Consider the following 18,666-nt stretch of genomic DNA (forward strand, 5'->3'; position numbering starts at 1 on the left):
CTAGGCGACGAGAGCGTTGGAATGATCAGCGTTTTTCTCTTTCCAAGCAACAGAAGGATGACCAGCGAGTGTCTCGGGTGATGACAGATGTCTGCGAAAGCAGAGAGGCCCAAACTCATAAAATCACATGGTATTCATTCCATACTACTAGGCGTTAACCCTTTCACTACCACTACCAAAAATGGTTAACCCTTTCACTGCGACAATACAGGTTAACCCCTTCACTGTCACACGACAAAGGGTTAACCCTTTCACTGCCACACAACAAAGGGTTAACCTTTTCACTACCACACTACAGACGGTTAACCGGTTCACGGCAGTGAAAGGTTAACCGTCTGTAGTGTGGTGGTGAAAGGGTTAATGTTTAGCGTGTTGTATTAATAATTATTAGGGCAAAAGCCATGTATGGTAATTTATAGGGATGTCCGATATTATCGGCCTACCGATATTATCGGCCGATAGGCATTAAAATGTGATATCGGAAAATATCGGTATCGGTTTTCAAAAAAAAAAATTTTATTTACCCAGGCAAGCAAGTAAGAACAAATTCTGATTTTATTTATTGTCAAAAGTATGCATAATGTTGTGTTAATTCCACAACAAGAGATATGTAATGTTAATTACCTGAAATTATTCAGTTTTTTGGGGGGGAAACCCTGCATATATCGGTATCGGTTGATATCGGTATCGGAAATTAAGAGTTGGACAATATCGGTATATCGGTATCGGTAAAAAAGCCAATATCGAGCATCCCTAGTAATTTATGGTATCAATTAGAAAACCCAATATAAGCCTTGGTCGTACTAGAATTCAGGGATTAAAATCAATCAGTAAAGGGGTGGATTTTTTTGGGGGGGGGAAAGGATTGACGAGACACTGGAATATAAATCCCAAGTCGGGAGGTTTTCTCAACATATAGACCGTACCGCAGAACTGCCTGTCAAGCAACAACACGGACAGGATATTGGATCACTTTCAGGAGCTGTGAACCAGGGCAGCACACAGAAGACATGTGGCCGACGTCTGAACGACAGCAGGGAAATGCTTAGTAATTCCTTACCATGTAGAGGATAATGGCAGCGTAAATCAAGCCATTCTCACAAGGAAGAACACAAGTCGCATTATGTCTTTGCAGGTGACTTGTCTAGTGTAGCGTTACCTGCATAATTATAGCTTATGGACCTGCTGCTGCCGTCTTCATGTGAGCAGGGTATATTTATAGCCCGAGGGGGCTGGGGAAGGGGCACAGTGAGCTCACATTAAAACAGAAACAGAAAAAAAACACTATTTTACTTTGGATTCCTTCAACGCGATTGTTTTGAAAAAGTGGCAGTCCTATTATAGCCTATAAATATGGGCGTTTTAAAAATAAATCTGATCATGAGGATAAAGCCAGCTTGTGCAATTTGAGAACTAACTGGAGACCATTACCCTGCCCATACCTGCACCTCCACCTCCCCCCCTGCACCTCCCTTACTTACCCTTAGCTGCCAGGGTTGCTGCTGACTTCAACTTGTTGTACAGAGCTATGCTTTTGATAAAAACGTTCAGCTAAATGACTACATTTAAATTATTTGATTTTTTTTTATCTTTATTTCAAACATTTAAATAAGACTAAAACAAATCATGAATCTCTAGCAATAAAAAAAATAAAATAAAAAAAACATAACTCAATTTACATGTTCGAAAAGGAGTAGGAAGAAGTATACACTTATTTAATCCTACCCCTTTTCCACTACTCAAAATTGATGTAATTCCTTACCGATTGAAATCCTTCCAAAACAAATTATATATAACGTAATAATAAATATATGTAAAACATGAAGTAAATCAAATAAAAATGTAAACACCCGTGCATGTCAAATCCCTTCCTCATCCCTGTACCTCGTGAACATTGTTATAACTGGATTGTATTATATTTGGACATTGCTTTAAGCACAACAATGCATCTCGTTTGGAGGAAACCGGACTGAATGAACTCGATGACATCACTGGTTTCCCCACCGTAGGCCGACAGGAGGGACCGCCCGGTAATCAGCGCCACGATTGTGATCGTTTTGTATTATTCAACCATTTAATTGTATGTTGTCTTAATTTTTTTTTTTTTTTATTCAGTTTAGTTTCCAGAAAGGTTTCACTAGTTTCAGTTGAGTTTTTATTGTTTTGCATTTGTCAGGAACAACATTTGAGAAGTATCAGGATAGGTATTGTGTAACACAAACACATCACTTTGTGAAGGCAGTTGAGACAGTGATGCATCATCCCAGTCTCAAATTCACAAAGACTAAAACTGAAGACGTTTTTATTTCAGTTAGTTTTCATTTTCTTCCTAAAGTCCAGTTTCCAGTTAGTAAACTTAAAATTGTTCACATCTAGTTTTCAAGTAGAGTTATATTGCATTATTTCTTTGCAGAAAGAAATAACCGTCACCAGCTGTGGCACCCACCGTAAAAGAATCTCTCGGGGGGGAAACACTGGACGTGTTGTTCGAGTGCCATGTGACTCACCGACACGAGTTTATGAAACATGGATGAGTGGGCATAACGAAGGGCAACATTACATAGCTAAACACAATATATTGAATTCTTATTGATATTGCAATATGATGGACTGCAACGTCCATATTGTGTGGAGACCGTAATATGGGCTTCTTTGGGGTTGAGGTGGGGCCTGAGAGGCATAATAAACATTGATATTTGTTTACCTATGAAGCCCTTATTGGAATGCCATCTTACGTCCCGGTGATGCTGCGTTGGAGCGCTGGACCCCATCTACCTCGCTCAAATGACTGGCTCATGCTTAAGGTCCCCAAGCATGTTCTGAATTTGCAAAGTCGTAAACCTTAGAGCTCAAAACACATGACAACGATCTCGATGCTCTCATAACCTACGGACAGTTAAAAAACCATGATCACAAACCATGTTTCAGTGTTTTAAAAACAGGTTATTTTGCTAATAATGCATTATATAGCCTGCATATGTACACAAATGTGTTTCCCGGTTTCAATGGGTTATTTAAATAAGGTTTGAAATGAAATGAAATGATATGTATATATATTAGAGCTGGGCCGTTAACGGCGTTAACGCTATACTAGTATCGCACGATAATATAATTAACGCATTAATCTTAAAAAAATAAAAATAAAAAAATTTTACCTTTATTTACCCAGGGTAGGTTCGCTGAGCACAGATGCTCTTTTTCAGGAACGCCCTGCTTCACATTCACACAGTTCCATTCACACCTGGGAGCTGCCCAGTACAACCACAGTTGACACCATTGGCCACTGAGCAACTCCACTGGAGCAGTTGATTCAAGCCATGTCACATAGTTCAAGTTTGAAATGATTCTTTCTGTTTTGCTCCTGAGAGTGCTAGATACTGTACTGTACTGGTAATATTATTTATTTGTGTTAACTTCTGAATAAAACAACTTATTAAACACAAGTACATCTTATTGAACATTATTTTGATAGTTCATTACCAATTCTCATAGCAAAACAGCTTTTTCAAACAGTCTGTAATGCATTTTGGAAACGGGAGATGGGCTCATGGTGTAATGGGCCACCTGGCCTGAGAAACATAAGGAGGAAAGAAAAAGTAAGGACTTACTTCTGGTCATTATTTGGGTAGAACACACATATTTTGAATGCCTTCGGCAGTTTTTTTTCTTCTTTTTGAGCCATTTTAATCTAGATTAATCTAGATTAAATCCAGGATTGCAGATAGATTAATCTAGATTACAAATTTTTATCTATGCCCACCTCTAATATATATATTATATATATAGTTTTAGAGGATTCTGACTAAATGTGATTCACTTGCACGAGTCGCACCCACAAAGTACTAGGTCCATACAATATGAGGAGATGAGGTCATCACACCCAGACACACTAGTTCCATTTACTACAAGGAGTTTTGTCATCATCTCTAGGAGATCCAATAGGACACTGCGTCATCACATAGACTCACTAGAGTAATTATGTAAGGGATTGTCATTTCCCACAGTATACTACTGAAAATGTTTTAAACTATGTGAAAAGGAAACGCAAGACTAGACATGACGCAAATGCATTTCTAGTTATATCCGGGGGCGACAGTGGCTCGGGAGGTAGAGCAGTCGTCTGGTTCCCGGTTAGATTCCTACTCATCCCGGGCAGCAAGTCAAAAAAATCCTTGAACAAGAGACTTAACCCCTAACTGCTCCCGATGAGCAGGTTGGCACCTTGCGTGGTCTCCTCCGCCATCGGTGTGTGGGAGTGTGAGTGAATGGGTAAAATGTGAGGAACAAATTTTAAAGCGCTTTGGATAAAAGCGCTATATAAATGCTGTCATTTACCATTTATCTCAATGTCAGCAAAAATTATTGCAATGTGATATTTCCAGACCAAGTATCACTTAATGGAACTTGCACGTCGTCTCCATTTACAGCATAGTTATTTTCAAACAACAAACATTCTTAAGAGGCCCGAGTTAATGTCCCTGTTACAGTGTTTGCTGACATCAATACCTGACAGGAAATACAACTTAGGCCCAAGCTGTTCCCCTAGCAATGCAATTCTGAAAAAGTCTATACTACAGCTAAAGTACCAGGCGAAAAACAAACATGCGTAACCTTCGACATTTATACAGGCGGAATTTATACAGACGGGAATCTACACGTGTTCTAAAATGACAGAAAAGAGGCCATCATTCGACGCCAACACACCCGTGATTAATTATGATTCACAAAAAAGGATTACGGCAGCATGTGCATACGCATCCAGAGCTCAATGAACGGTTGCTAATTGAATGAGCGGGTTTATCCCCTGCCGCTTAAGCTCATAAACTAAAGGAAATGATGGAATACTAAATGTCATCTTGCGGCTGCTAAGCAGTGAGTCATCGTCGTAGCATTGCAACATCCTCTACACTCACACGCTGCTGTATCAGCCTATTAACATTGTTTACCGTTTGTTCCTAGGCTGAATGGGAGGCAACCGTTGTGATTGGATGATCAAAGAAAAGAGGGCAGGGTTTGAGATGGGTTGGTTCATTCATTCAAACCTTTTATGTAAAGCCTTAAAAGATCATTGAAGTTCCCTCGTTTATGATGTTGAGATACACGACACAATTATGTTCCTGCGGCTATTAACCCTTTCACTGCCACATGACAAAGGGTTAACCCTTCACAACCACACTACAGATGGTAAAAAAAGGGTTAATAAAGTTGATTTTAAAAAAAAATGGAGTTGCAGCGTTTGAGTGGTGCAGCGTTTCCAGAACGGTAAGTTACTTCTAAAATGTTCATGAACTTTCATGATCCTTCGTGTAGTAAAAACAAGTTTCCTGAACGTTAGGTGAATGAAAACCAACTAAACTATTCAAAATCCATTGAAGAATTGGATTTAATAATAACCTGTTGACTTCAGAGTAATGAAGTAATGAGTATTGATAGTATAAATCTCAGAAAAAAACAAGTAAACATGTCGTCTCGCACCAGTGATGTAGTCCCCCCCCCCCCCCCCCCCCCCTTGGGTCAGTCAGTGACTTAAGTCCAGGAAAAGCTTAGAATAAAGCCTAATAAATAGGTGTTCCAAGGTCGTCACACCACAGAAGAATGTGTTATTAACCACCTAGCCAAATTTGAATGATTAAAAAGAACTTTGAAAAAGGTGCTATATAGATAACATTCAGCCACTAGATGTCGCACTAGAGCACCAGCATGTAATTTATCCAATCAGGTGCATTCCGGGGAAATCTGCAAAATGTGTAAAATGAATGTCTTTAGTCGACGGCGGCCCTAGTTTGACCTCAGGAAGCCTCCCGCTGCTTTGGCATGGGGAGAATGAAGCACAGGAGCAGCAGTATATGGTGTGTGGTAGGGATGTCCGATATTGGCATTCAAATGTAATATCGGAAATGATCGGTTTTCAAATTATTTTAAATTTTTTGTTTACATTTATTTAACCTTTGTTTACCCAGGCAAGCAAGGAAGAACAAATTCTTATTTTATTTATTGTCAAAAGTATGCATAATGTTGTGTTAATTCCACGACAAGAGATATGTAATGTTAATTACCTGAAATTATTCCGTTTTTTGGGGGGGGGGGAGGGGAACCCTGCATATATCGGTATCGGTTGATATCGGTATCGGAAATTAAGAGAAGGACAATATCGGTATATCGGATATCAGTAAAAAAGCCAATATCGAACATCGCTAGTGTGTGGTGATCTGTTGTATTGTCCCACACCCTGAGAATCCCGTCTCCATGTCTGCGTTCATTGATGACTTTGTGCCGCTAGGGGGAGGTCTGACTACAGGGTGAAGTTACCCCCCTGGTCCGGGATCAGCTTTTCCTCCTCAAATCATAACCAGCGTGGAATAAAGCATCAAAATCGACTCATCGACTGACCAGACCAATCTAATCAACTAGGAGCAGACCAAACTAATCAACTAGGAGCAGACCAAACCAATCAGCAGCCTAGGTGAAACGGTTGGTTTCGAAGTGAGGAAGCAGAGAGAGATGTGCAGATTCACTTCTCAGAACAGGAAACCCACACCACGAGAAACACACAAACACAAACACACACACAGACACACTTACCTCCACCATCGTCCTGATGGTTGTTGGCCTCATTCTGTCTCTTCTCGGCCTTCTTGCTTTTGCTTTTCTTCTGGTAACGGCAGCAAGAGAGGAGGAGAAAGAAAGGGAAAAATCTGAAAAGGTCTGAAAATACTTCACCGGGGACACAACAAGGCATACTGGAGAGCTGGTGGTCTGGCTTCATGGCCGGCGCGGTGGCACTGCCAGCCAAGCCAGGGCCCGTGGTTTGATTAGGAGTGGATTATGGCATTATCGGCTTTCAGATTTCTGCCTCCCAATCAACACATGGAACAATCTTAAAAAAAAAAAAAAAACACCCTGAAGATTGATCCTCTCGCAACGGTCTGGTCAGTTTTTCGAACCACGATCACAAGCCCCACCGTTTCGCCATGCGATAATTTTTTTTAATCGAATGGTCTTCCTTTTGAACGTTTCGTCTTTGTTTATTTAAATTGCGTCTGTGTATCTCGACATCATAGATGAGGCTGACCTTGATGATCTCTTGAGACTTTAAATAAAGGTTTGAATGAATAGACCTATCTCAAGCCCCACCCTCTTTTCTTGGTCCTCCAATCACAACTGTTGACACCCCCCCCCCCCCCCCCCCACAACGTACAATGCCTATGAGGCGCCACTAGGGGCAGAGTAGAGTAGAGTGAATGACTGAATGTGTGACTAAGATAAGATATTCCTTTATTGATATTGATCCCCTTTGGGAAATTCGGGCGTCATAGCAGCATGGGGGAGGGGAGGTACAACAGGTATGAGCGGGGAAATAGTAGAAAGGCATAAATATAGGCAATACAATTAGATGCGAATATAAAAATATGCTTTTTTAATAAGCTACATTAAGACAACGAGCACCTCCTCCCTCTCATTAGCCTAATCCAAACCGTCCATTCCAACTAGTAGGCTGTAGCACACCGGTTGAAAACATCTCCTCTCCCAACTGAAAAGCCCTGCAGGGATCAGATGTGCCGTTAGAAGAAGAATTGCAACTTAATGACAGTCGAATGCCGTTACGGACGAGTTCTGGCTAAACCGGATTTCTTCGACAGGGAAAGTAGATTTCATAACTCGAAAAGAAAAACAAAGAGTCTCGTAGTAGGCGGCTTTGAACCACGTTAAGCCCTAGATTCCTTTAGAATCTGAGCGAGGTTTTTTTTTTTACAGCAGGTTTCAGTTTGCAATGATCTCCCTCAAGACCCCAGAAGAGATTTGATGCAGAACTTAAAGACCAGGCCCAGCTGCACGCGCGATCCTACTCGACGACCGGTTCTGACATTATAATCAAACCAAATACAGGAAACGGGACCGCTAAAGGGGAAGATCGCCTGGTTTGACTTTATGACTGAGGACATCTCAGTTTAGCTCTGCTCTGAATGTCCCAGCCAGGTCTTATTTTGGTACGTCTATCACTTTACCATCACCTTTTATCCAAAGAGCTTTAGAACTTATGCCTCACATTCACCCACTCACTCACACATTCATGGACAGAGGCAACTATGCAAGGGTGCCGACCAACTCTTCAGGGGCAGTTAGGGGTTAAAGGTGCTGCAAGTGGTATTTCTTTGTTAAAACTTAAAATAAGTGTTAAATAGCTCTACATTCCGACAGCCATCGCTGATCAGTACCATCAGTTTGGTCAGTAACATGGGGTCTTCCCAGTCCCTCCTCTCTGCAGTAAACACAAAATCCTTCTGAGAAATGTGCAGGTATTTCATGTGACGGGTCTGATTTACAGAGTGTAAAGTTAACAACTTTACAACGCCGCTGGCGGAGGAGGTAAGGGTTTGGTGTCTCGCTCAAGGACACCGGGAATCTAACCTGCGTGACCTTCAGGTTACGAGACGATCACTCTAAATGGCCATGACGCCTTGCCATCCCCCCCATAGACAGGCATAAAATGAGAATACAAATTTATATTAAAACCTCCCGGATATTTTTTCATTAGAATCCATGAAAAAATAATTATAATAAGATTGTAATATATTGGAGGCCGTAAAGCATGAGTTTATGTTCCTAATTATGTATATATTATACACCATTCTCATCCCATACAACCACTAAAAGTGATTAGCCCAAGTGTGGAGCCCATTGTGTTCAATTATTTTTTTAAAGGGACACTTTGCCAATTTTCAACCTAAATCCTATTGTTTTGTTGCGAGGACGACTTGTGTTAATCGGATATATAAAACTTAATAAATAACGAATTAATAACGCAGCTGGATGACGTCACCCGGCAGAGAGCAGACTGGTCAGCGCTGACCGGCGGAGAACTATTTCCTTTAACATCGGTCAGATGAGTATTGTATCCGATTATCACGTCTTCCTCACAACAGGATCAAGGTGAAAGATCTGTGCAGTTCCCCCTTTAACCCTTTCACTGCCGCACTACCAAACGGTTTAACCCTTTCACTGCGACACTACGGAAGGTTAACCCTTCACTGCCGCACGACAACGGGTTAACCCTTTCACTACAACCACACTACAGGTTAACCCTTTACTATCACACTACAGACGACGGGTTAACCCGTCTCGTCTGTAGTGCGATAGTAAAAGGGTTAACCTTCCGTAGTGTGGTAGTGAAAGGGTCAACCTGCAGCGAATGTAATCCCCCTCAGTTACATCACCAGGCTCTGGGAGGTGCCAGACGGGGTCCATATTCACAAAGCCTCCCTCTCTCTTCGGTGTCCGTCCGGCGCTGATCTAGGATCTGCGCTTATCCCGTTAGTTTGAATGAGGTCACGAAGACGAGCGTTCCCGGTCACTGACCCCAGATCAGCGCTTCTTCTAAAGCCAGGAGGAGGGCTTTGTGTGATTGTGGATATTGTGGGCCGCGGCCAGGCCGGGGGCAGAACGCCCAGGGCCACAGAGTCCCAGCCAGCCAGGCACACAGGCCTGCTGATTGTTAGCTAGCTGGAGAAGTGGAGCATCGAGGGGCTTATGATTGGGAACTTGACCTATATTCACCAGGTTCTCTTGATTAGTCTTCACATGATCGCCACAGACGAAGCTTCCCTTCGTTTATTTCTCTCCCAAATTACAAAAAAAACGTAAGCTGGTACATGTTTTCAAAAGCTTGGTGCAGGACGGGTGGGCACAGTGGGCACTGACAACAGCTTTCTGTGTGTGTGTGTTTTTTTGCGTGTCTGATAGGCGACTGGGGATTAGCCATGGGCAAAAAGTTATGGATATTTAACTTGTACTCAGTTAGTACAATCACAATATGACAATGAAATGTGGACATGACGCATGGATGTTAGGTTTTTAGGATTGCCTCCATTCAGGGTCGGGACCAGTTTCTGACAGGTGCCCACATGAATACAACACTAATATCATGTATTCAAGGCACAAAATGTCTGATTGCAGTAATGGCACCACCTGCATGAGCAATACTGTTACTCCGTCACTCGTGCCTTATTTTTCTACTTTATTTATATTTTTTAAGATTCTTTATTTTTAGCATTAAACATTTTCTTAACATTTTTGTTTAAGTCTATAATTGTGTGAAGTGTGGACTAGCAAGGTAAGATTGCTCTCCAAAAAGCTGTCAGTGTAGTCTGAACCTAGCATAACAGTAGGTAACAGGGCTGTAATGGTGTAGTCTGAACCTAGCATAACAGTAGGTAACAGGGCTGTAATGGTGTAGTCTGAACCTAGCATAACAGTAGGTAACAGGGCTGTAATGGTGTAGTCTGAACCTAGCATAACAGTAGGTAACAGGGCTGTAATGGTGTAGTCTGAACCTAGCATAACAGTAGGTAACAGGGCTGTAATGGTGTAGTCTGAACCTAGCATAACAGTAGGTAGCAGGGCTGTAATGGTCTAGTCTGAACTAGGGATGCACCGATCTGATATTGATATCGGATATCGGTCCCGATATCAATAAAATAGCTGGATCGGGTATCGGTAAAAAAAAATATATATATATAGGATTTATTTTTATATATAATAAGTAAAGCTGTCAAAGTTAACGCAGTATTAACGCCAGATTCTATTAACACCACTATTTTAACTCACAATTAACTTTTAAGAAAAAAAATAATAATAATTGTTTTACTAGACTTCACTCAGGTGTATTATTGATGCTCTCATTGATACTATGTTTGTTTCTGAAGTGTGTGTGTGTGTGTGCGTGTGAGAGAGGGAGAGAGAGGGGGTGAGAGAGATGAGGAAGGGGCAAGAGAGATGAGGAAGGGGCAAGAGAGAAAGAGAGCTGGGAGAGTGTGTGTGTGAGAGAGAGGGGGGTGTGCGATTACTCAGCCCTTGTAACAAGTTCCTAACGTTTATTTTCCCCCATTATTTCATGCACACTTTATTCATTGTTTTAAATAGGGATGCACGATAATTATCGGGCTGATATCAGCAATTATGACGTCATCCCGATAAACCCGATAACGTTATTGATAGCTCCGATTAGTGATGCACCGATGTGAAAATTGTGGCCGATACCGATAACCGATATTAATATTGCTCTTCTGGCCGATACCGATATTTACCGATGTCGATATCTCTGTATAGAAAACACTTTTTTATGATAATCAAATAAAGAGCTATTTTCCAAAACGCATAATTTTTTTTACTTTTGTAACTTATTTTCAGAAATGACTGATATTTTGAAACTATTTAAGGCCAAAACATGTAAAAAGAAGAAAAAAATATATATAAAAAAAAAAAAAAAATTTTTTTTTTTTTTTTTTATAATATCGGCCCTATCTTGATATCGGACCGATACCGATGTGTAAAAAAACTGCCATATCGGCCGATATTATATCGGCGGCCGATATATCGTGCATCACTAGCTCCGATAATATAATATATTTTTTGGTAAAAAAAAATGCGGTGAGGGTGAATTGGGATGAAGGGCGTTTGTTTTTTCTGTAGGCTCCTCCCGTTTTGCCAGTACTGTGGTACGACTGATAGCGTGTGGTTTAGGAAGAGGGCGTTTTACACAAATCCAGCGCTCCCTTTCTTGGCTGTGACGTAGCCACGTACGTTTCTGAAGCAGCGTGGATGTAAACAAAGATGGCGTCAGTAGTGTGGGGAAAAAAGTTTGCTTGCTATTTGTAACAAATGCAATGCAGAAGTTCCACGAGGAGGGAAAAGGGCAACAACTTATAATACATCCAACCTAACAACAAGTCACCTGCAACATCACCACCGCTACGATGGTGTGTTATTGTGTTAAAAGCCTACGACGACGGGCGAGCAGCTAAAGCTGCTGCAAATCTAGCCCCTTTCATGACTGATGCAACCCTTGGTTGAATACGCAGTCACTTATTGCTCCGTAGTAGCCAGGTTAATTTGCACCACCAAGCACTGCTTAAAAGCTTGCGGCTTGAGCCCTTGGGTCATTTCTGTCAAACTTCTTTAATTTAGCAAACGCCTCGTCAATAGGTACAAGCGCTGCGGGTTCCTTTGTAGCTGGCTTTGGATTCACAGCAGCTTTAGCTGCTCGCGCGTCGTCATAGGCTTTTAACACACCATCGTAGCGGTGGTGATGTTGCAGGTGACTTGTTAGGTTGGATGTATTATAAGTTATTGACGGATTGTGAATTTTCTGATTCAAATTATATTTATTTGGAAAAATAAATATAGTCACTTTATCAGTCAAAACTGTTGTCTTGGCTTTGTTTTGTTCATAGTAGTAACGCTCATGTCATGATAAATCTGGTTAGGTCAAAACTACAGGAATACAGTTAAAAAAAAATTATAATACAATAAATATCGGTTATCGGTATCGGCCTTGAGGAGCATAAAGTTATCGTATCGGGGTCAAAAAATCAATATCGTGCACCCCTAGTTTTAAATTATTATTTTCTTTTAAGTGATTTTGTGCATCACTCTGTTTTGAATTTGATGCAAATTTGCAATGCATGAGGGTCATCCGTTTGTGTTAAATGGCTGCATAAAGCAAGCATTTGTTGACTCTCATGTTGATAAGAGTATTAAACTTGGAACTTGAAAAAGATCTGTTTAAGGTAGATAAAAAAAAAAATGATTAATTTGCTATTAATCGCGAGTTAACTATGGACAATCATGCGATTAATCAGATTAAATATTTTAATCGATTGACAGCACTAATAAGACATAAAATAAGAAATAACAATTCAGTACATTTATATCTATGTGTTCATTTGTTACATTTAGTTTCACTCAGTTAGGAAAGTAATGTTTTAAGTCAAGCCTGATGTTGCCTTGCACAAAAGAATGATCCCAGACTCTTCCACAGTGAGGCATACAGGGTATTAATTGAACAATGGGTATCAGATCGGTACTCGGTAACAGGGCTGTAATGGTGTAGTCTGAACCTAACATAATGGAATGGGCTACAGGACCATATCCACTTAGACACCCCGGTCTCTCTTGGTGAATTTAAATCTGTATTACATAACTTCCTAGAAGAAGAATGTTGCTGCTTTTTGTAGTCGGGTCCCAACTGCAAAATTACTGTATTACCCTGTATTATACTGTCATACACTTTTACTATCATGTAGAGTAGACTATTCTGCTTTGTGTTTTTGTGTTTACATGTGATGTATTGTATATTGTATACATGCACTTTTATTATGTTCTTGTGTGATGTATTGCTAATGTTATTGCTGTCATCTTGGCCAGGTCTCCCTTGCAAAGGAGATCTTGTATCTCAATGGGACTTCCTGGTTAAATGAATGTAAAGAAAATAAAAAAAAGATTTGAGATATTTTTTTGCGATTTGCTCATTTCAAATCGCGATTTCGATTTAAAATCGATTAATCGTTCAGCCCTAGGCCATCCTCAGTAAATATCAAACTTTCCAAAGACCAGAGTTGGGACAGGCATGTATACACACACAGAAAGGGAAAATGGCTTATATGAACTATCCGCCCCGCCAAGGCAATGGTAGGGGAAACACTGGGCTTGTTTACATTTGTTATCTTTGTAAACATGGAGTATATCTGGCTGTGTTCTTAAGTAGGACGAGCCAATAAGAACCTAATGTCTCGACTCTAGCCGACCCACAGTCTAGGCCCACACGGTCAAATCAACTCCAGATTGTACCAGTAGCCTTAATGAGTTTGAGTCCCAGGGCGAGGTGGTACATTACTTATACTGGACACAAGTTGAATGAAAATAAAACTGAGAACCGTCTATTATTAATCGGATAAAAAGATAACTAAACTTTGGCTAATCTATAGCATTTGAAACTACAACATAAAAACCTTGGAGAGAATTTTTCGTGCTAAGAGTAAGAACCTACCAGTTTGTATTCAATGTCTCTTTCAACCAAGAGAAGGAAAGTATAATTTAAGAGGGTTGTGTATTCTTAAAACATGTAAAAAGGTAAGAACTAATGTAAAAGCTAGATGTGTTTAAATTTTGGGAGTTAAATTATGGAATAGCCTTAGTGACGGGTTGAAGTTGTGTACTTCTCAGGGGAGATTTAAAAAAGCCTTAAAGGATCAAATAATTCAGGAGTACAGTTTTGAGTAAAACATCAAACATTTGTTTTGTTTGGGGCGGCTACGTGGCGTAGTGGGCAAGGCGCTCGCCACGAATGCGGAGACGCTGGGCTTGCCTGTTCGAGCCCAGCGCTCCACATTGCTTTCAGTTTAGCTATTCGTTTATACTAATACACATTGGCCGTATTAGGGGGTGGGAAACTGATGGGTGGGGATCGGGCGTTGTGGACAGCGACTCCTACAGGTTGGTTGGTGCGCCTGCGCAGTAGAATCAGGAAGTGTCGGGGGCAGCGTGAGCCTCCCACGCGTTACTCCTCGCCACTGAGAGATCGAGCTGCGCAGGTGAAAAGATGCGACTGCTGTTACCTCAAGTACCGGAGGGGACTTGTGCTATGTATGACTTAGTCCACATTGCAGCCGGCTTGTGGGAGGCAAGAAACAGCGTTCGTGATAGGGGAGGGTTGAATTGGATGATACGAAATTGGGATGTGAGAAAATATAGAAAATGGGAGAAAAAGTGGATAAAAAAAAAAAACATTCGTTTCGTTTTTCTTTACAAATGTTTTATATCTTGCAGGATATTTTAAGTTTTTCTTTCTTATATTAAAGTATATTTAGTTTTTAAGAATTGTAAAGGATAGGCAAAAATATGCATGTGCTTGAGCCTATTCCTTTTTTTGGTCATTGAGTTTGGATTTTGTGTGTGAGCTTACTTTGAATATGTACATTTGTGATTTTTCTTTTTTCCATTTCTCTTTTTTCCTTTTGAAAGTCCACACAAGTGTGTTTTTGATTGATCTGTAGTGTAAACAAAGACCGAAAATAAACGATTCATTCATTCATTCATTCAAGAGTGTTATTTATTCCTCATCTTGTACCACGCTCTTTCAAACAACTTGCAGATTGATGGCTATAAAACAAAAAACAAACATAAAAGAATACAGTGCTCATAGCAGGTCTTTTTACATTTACTCCCAAAACAAAAACCTGTTTAAGTCTGAAGGAGCTAAACGGTTTAAATAATACTAAGTGTCAAATGGCTTCAACGTCACATCGTGGAGGTGCAGCATAATGTTGACCCAACTAATCGATTGTGAAAATAGTTCCCAATCCCAACTATTTTTTATTTTCTTCTTTTTATTTCTTTTATAATCCGTTTAGCGTTTAGTTGTTGTGGCCCTACCGTGTCAAGATTAGATTAAAATGTATTGTCATCATACAGCACAAACTTACAGTACAACATCTCTGGCATGCAACCAGAGTGCAAATGTAACAGTAAAGTACATCAGCTAATCAGATGCATGTCCAGAGTTGTAGTATTAATATGTACAGTCAGTGATACAGGTATAAAGACACTATGGTACTAGTAAGTCATACTGACCAGCAGCGTAATTAGTAAGAGTAGGTAATGGTTATGTACAGCTAATAATAAAAAGCAGCCATTTAATAGATATAGCATCTACAGATATGTAAAAAAGGATTACATGCACGCAGGTGTGTACAGTACAGACAGATGTGGATATACACACGGTAAGAATTAATATATAAATACGGTATATAATACAGCATTATTGTACATGCTATCATACAGAGTTATATGCGTTATATGCAGGTGTATAAGTAGGTATAATCGATTAGTTGTTGCGGCCCTAGCGTTGCATAGCTACTGGTACTATTGGCTTGCCCTGTAGTTATAGCATTATATCATACAGTTATATCTAGGTGTATTGTGGTATATACACAGTATATAATGTCAAGCTGTTGCATAGCTATTAGCTACTGGTACTATTGGCTTGCCCTGCCTGTGTAGTTCTATATAGCATTATTATGCTATACAGTTGCATGCGTTATCGTTATGCAGGTGTATAACCTAAATAATGTCAAGCTGTTGCATAGCTACTGGTACTATTGGCTTGCCCCGCCTGTGTAGTTAAACACATGTAACCATGGCGCTGGCGAGTCTTACATTGCAACACCTCATGCACATGCTTGGAGACCAGCTCCTGCTATAAACTAGCTAATTCTATCCACACATATGTACACTTGGCACCCACACACACACACACACACACCGCAATCACGTGCACCCACACACACACACATGCAGTCGTATAAACACTTACAAACACTCCCATCGAACACCAGCTCTGTTTAAACACGGAGGCTAAGCCAATAAATACTACTCCCTTATACAAAACTAGACGTGCCCTCGCTCTGGACGAGCACGCGGAGGACAATGGCAGAGACAAGTTCAACATGTGATGAGTGTGTGTGTGGTTTTATAGGCGCTCGCCCCTTTAAAACTTCAACAGAGGACCCCGAGTTCAGAGGGTGAAAAGAAGCATATGTTCAGAGAGGCTCTCGCTCTAAAAAGACTCCATAAATCATAGTCTCTCTCTCTCTCTCTCTCTCTCTCTCCCGCTTGTTAAACAGTGCAGCGCTGCAACATGGAGGATGAGGTCCTGTCTTCCTACAGCAGCAACGCCATCAGGGCTTTCTGCAGGCAAACAAGATGGTGCCGAGTCCAAGGGGGTGGTCCTGAGGAGGTCTGCTTGCTGGAATTTCCTTCTTTCAATAGAATAGCTAACAAAAGTTCCAAATAAGTTTGTTTATTTAAGTACGGTGTATAAGGTATTTGCTGGCCGATGTTATTTTTTTTTTACACATGGTGGAACTGGCCACTGTTCCACTAGGGAAAGCCCTGGCTATATTACTATACTTGCGAGGACATTCCTTTGACTCGTCTATATTTCTGCCTATTCCTTAAACCCAACCCTCGATTCTACCCTTAACCCTCAAATGGCCCCTTTTCAAGAAGGGAGGACTGACATAATGTTAGGGATGCAGAATATAGAATATCATCACAGAAGAAGAATTTATTATATCTCAAATATGTTTGTCCAATGATGCCCAAAATGATGGTGCAAGTCTATACTGCTCATTAAAAGTAATGGATCCTAGGGGCGGTTGGGTAGCGGACTAAGCACTCGCCTACCACAGCAGAGACTCTGGGATCGAATCCAGCCGTCAGCTGTACCTACGGCTTGGTCAGCCGTCCCTACTAACACAATTGGCAGTGTTAGCGGGTGGGAAGCCGGCGGGGTGTGTGTGTGTCCCGGTCGTTGTAAACTGAGACTCCTACTGCCGGTCAGTCGGGGCGCCTGTTCAGCAGGGAGGGGATCGGGGAAAATAGTGTGAACCTCCGCACGCGTTACGTTCCCGCCCAGTGAGAGTCCTCGCCGTCAAGTGAAAAGAAGCGGCTGGCTGACTCCACATGTATCGGAGGAGGCATGTGGTAGTTCTACACCCTCCCCAGACCGACAGTGGGGCAATGCACGCAACGACCAGGAAGGGAATTGGCATAACGACTAAATTGGGATGGGTGAAAAATACAGAAAGCCCAAAAATAAAATAGTATTTTTTTGGATCCTGATCGGTACCCAGGTATTGGTATCGGTGGATCCCTACAAAACGTACAAGGAGTTTTTTTTTCTTTTTTTTAAAGGGGAACTATTTTACTATTTCTTTCACTATTTGGGCACTTTTACACAATTCCTGTGAGTCTATGGAACACCTCTGTAAGGTTTATATAATAAAAAATAAAAAAAAAATGCATCGTTTTGTATTTCTAATCAAGTGCTCAAAAACAGCATTTTTCTACCTCAAGATCTTAAGCCGTTTTGAGGCTGGGCTCCAACCACTGTGTGGCCTGGTGCCAACTGCCACATCAACTGCCACATTATTATGCAGCTGAGAAATCTCTGACATCACAGATATGCAAATTTTCAGATGACTCGGTTCAGTGAGGGTGAATATTGTGAGAGGAGAATTGGAAGAATGCGCCAATATGAGAATTAGAGACATAGATCCTATTAATATAAGTCCACGGCTAGGAAACAATGCTAAACACTGAAAAAGGCCATTTATAAGATAGTTCCCCTTTAACACGTCCTCACAAGGTTACAAGCAATTATGGCTATCCCCGAAGCCTGTTATTGGGATTCGAACTTCGTCAGGGTTTTTCGAACGGACATTCGAACCTTCATTTTTAATAAAATTAACACTTTGGGTGCCGGGAACCGTCTTTAGACGTCATTCCCGGCCATGCTCAAGTTGCCGGAGGACGCTTTACGTCGTCCTTATATCAATATTTCAAAAATCTGCGATCGGATTCATATGTCCCCTCCGCTGGCCTGAGATCCACCAGCAGGACCCACTGAGCTCTCTGGCGGTTCAGGAGCGCCATCTGGTGGCCGATCGGCGCAATCGCTTAAACAGGATGTGCCATAGAGGTTGTGCTAGACGTCCGTATTGCTTCCGGCCACTCGCTATAGGTTCCGGGACTCTGGCTTGTCACGCTACATAGCGATCGATTGCCAATAACTCGATAAACAACATGATTTGGACGTATATACCATTATACAAGCTGGAGATGGACCGGGTAAATCGCCATCCCATAATGATAGAATTTCTACTCTACGATGATCGCCCAACGGCGCGCGGAGACTGGGGTGAGTTTGAGCGTGTAACGTTACCGTCTTCGATACTAACTGCTATTATCAACATTTGACCCACATTAGATGATTGGTATAACGCTGCCCACGGAATTATAAACGCCCCCTCGCCCATCCGGTCAACA

At 41.2% G+C, this 18,666-nt stretch overlaps 1 protein-coding gene across 1 annotated transcript in view; it reads right to left on the reverse strand.

Moving 5' to 3' along the window:
- Positions 1-18,666, reverse strand: part of ccdc69 (coiled-coil domain containing 69) — a 72,307-nt gene that overhangs the window by 41,333 nt on the left and 12,308 nt on the right. Inside the window, exon 2 of the mRNA XM_084331697.1 lies at positions 6,583-6,652. Coding sequence (XP_084187823.1) covers positions 6,583-6,652 — 70 coding nt within the window. The remainder of the gene's footprint in view (positions 1-6,582; positions 6,653-18,666) is intronic.

Source organism: Notolepis coatsorum (assembly GCF_963971535.1).
Source record: "Notolepis coatsorum genome assembly, chromosome: 16".
Classification (NCBI taxonomy): Eukaryota; Metazoa; Chordata; class Actinopteri; order Aulopiformes; family Paralepididae; genus Notolepis; species Notolepis coatsorum.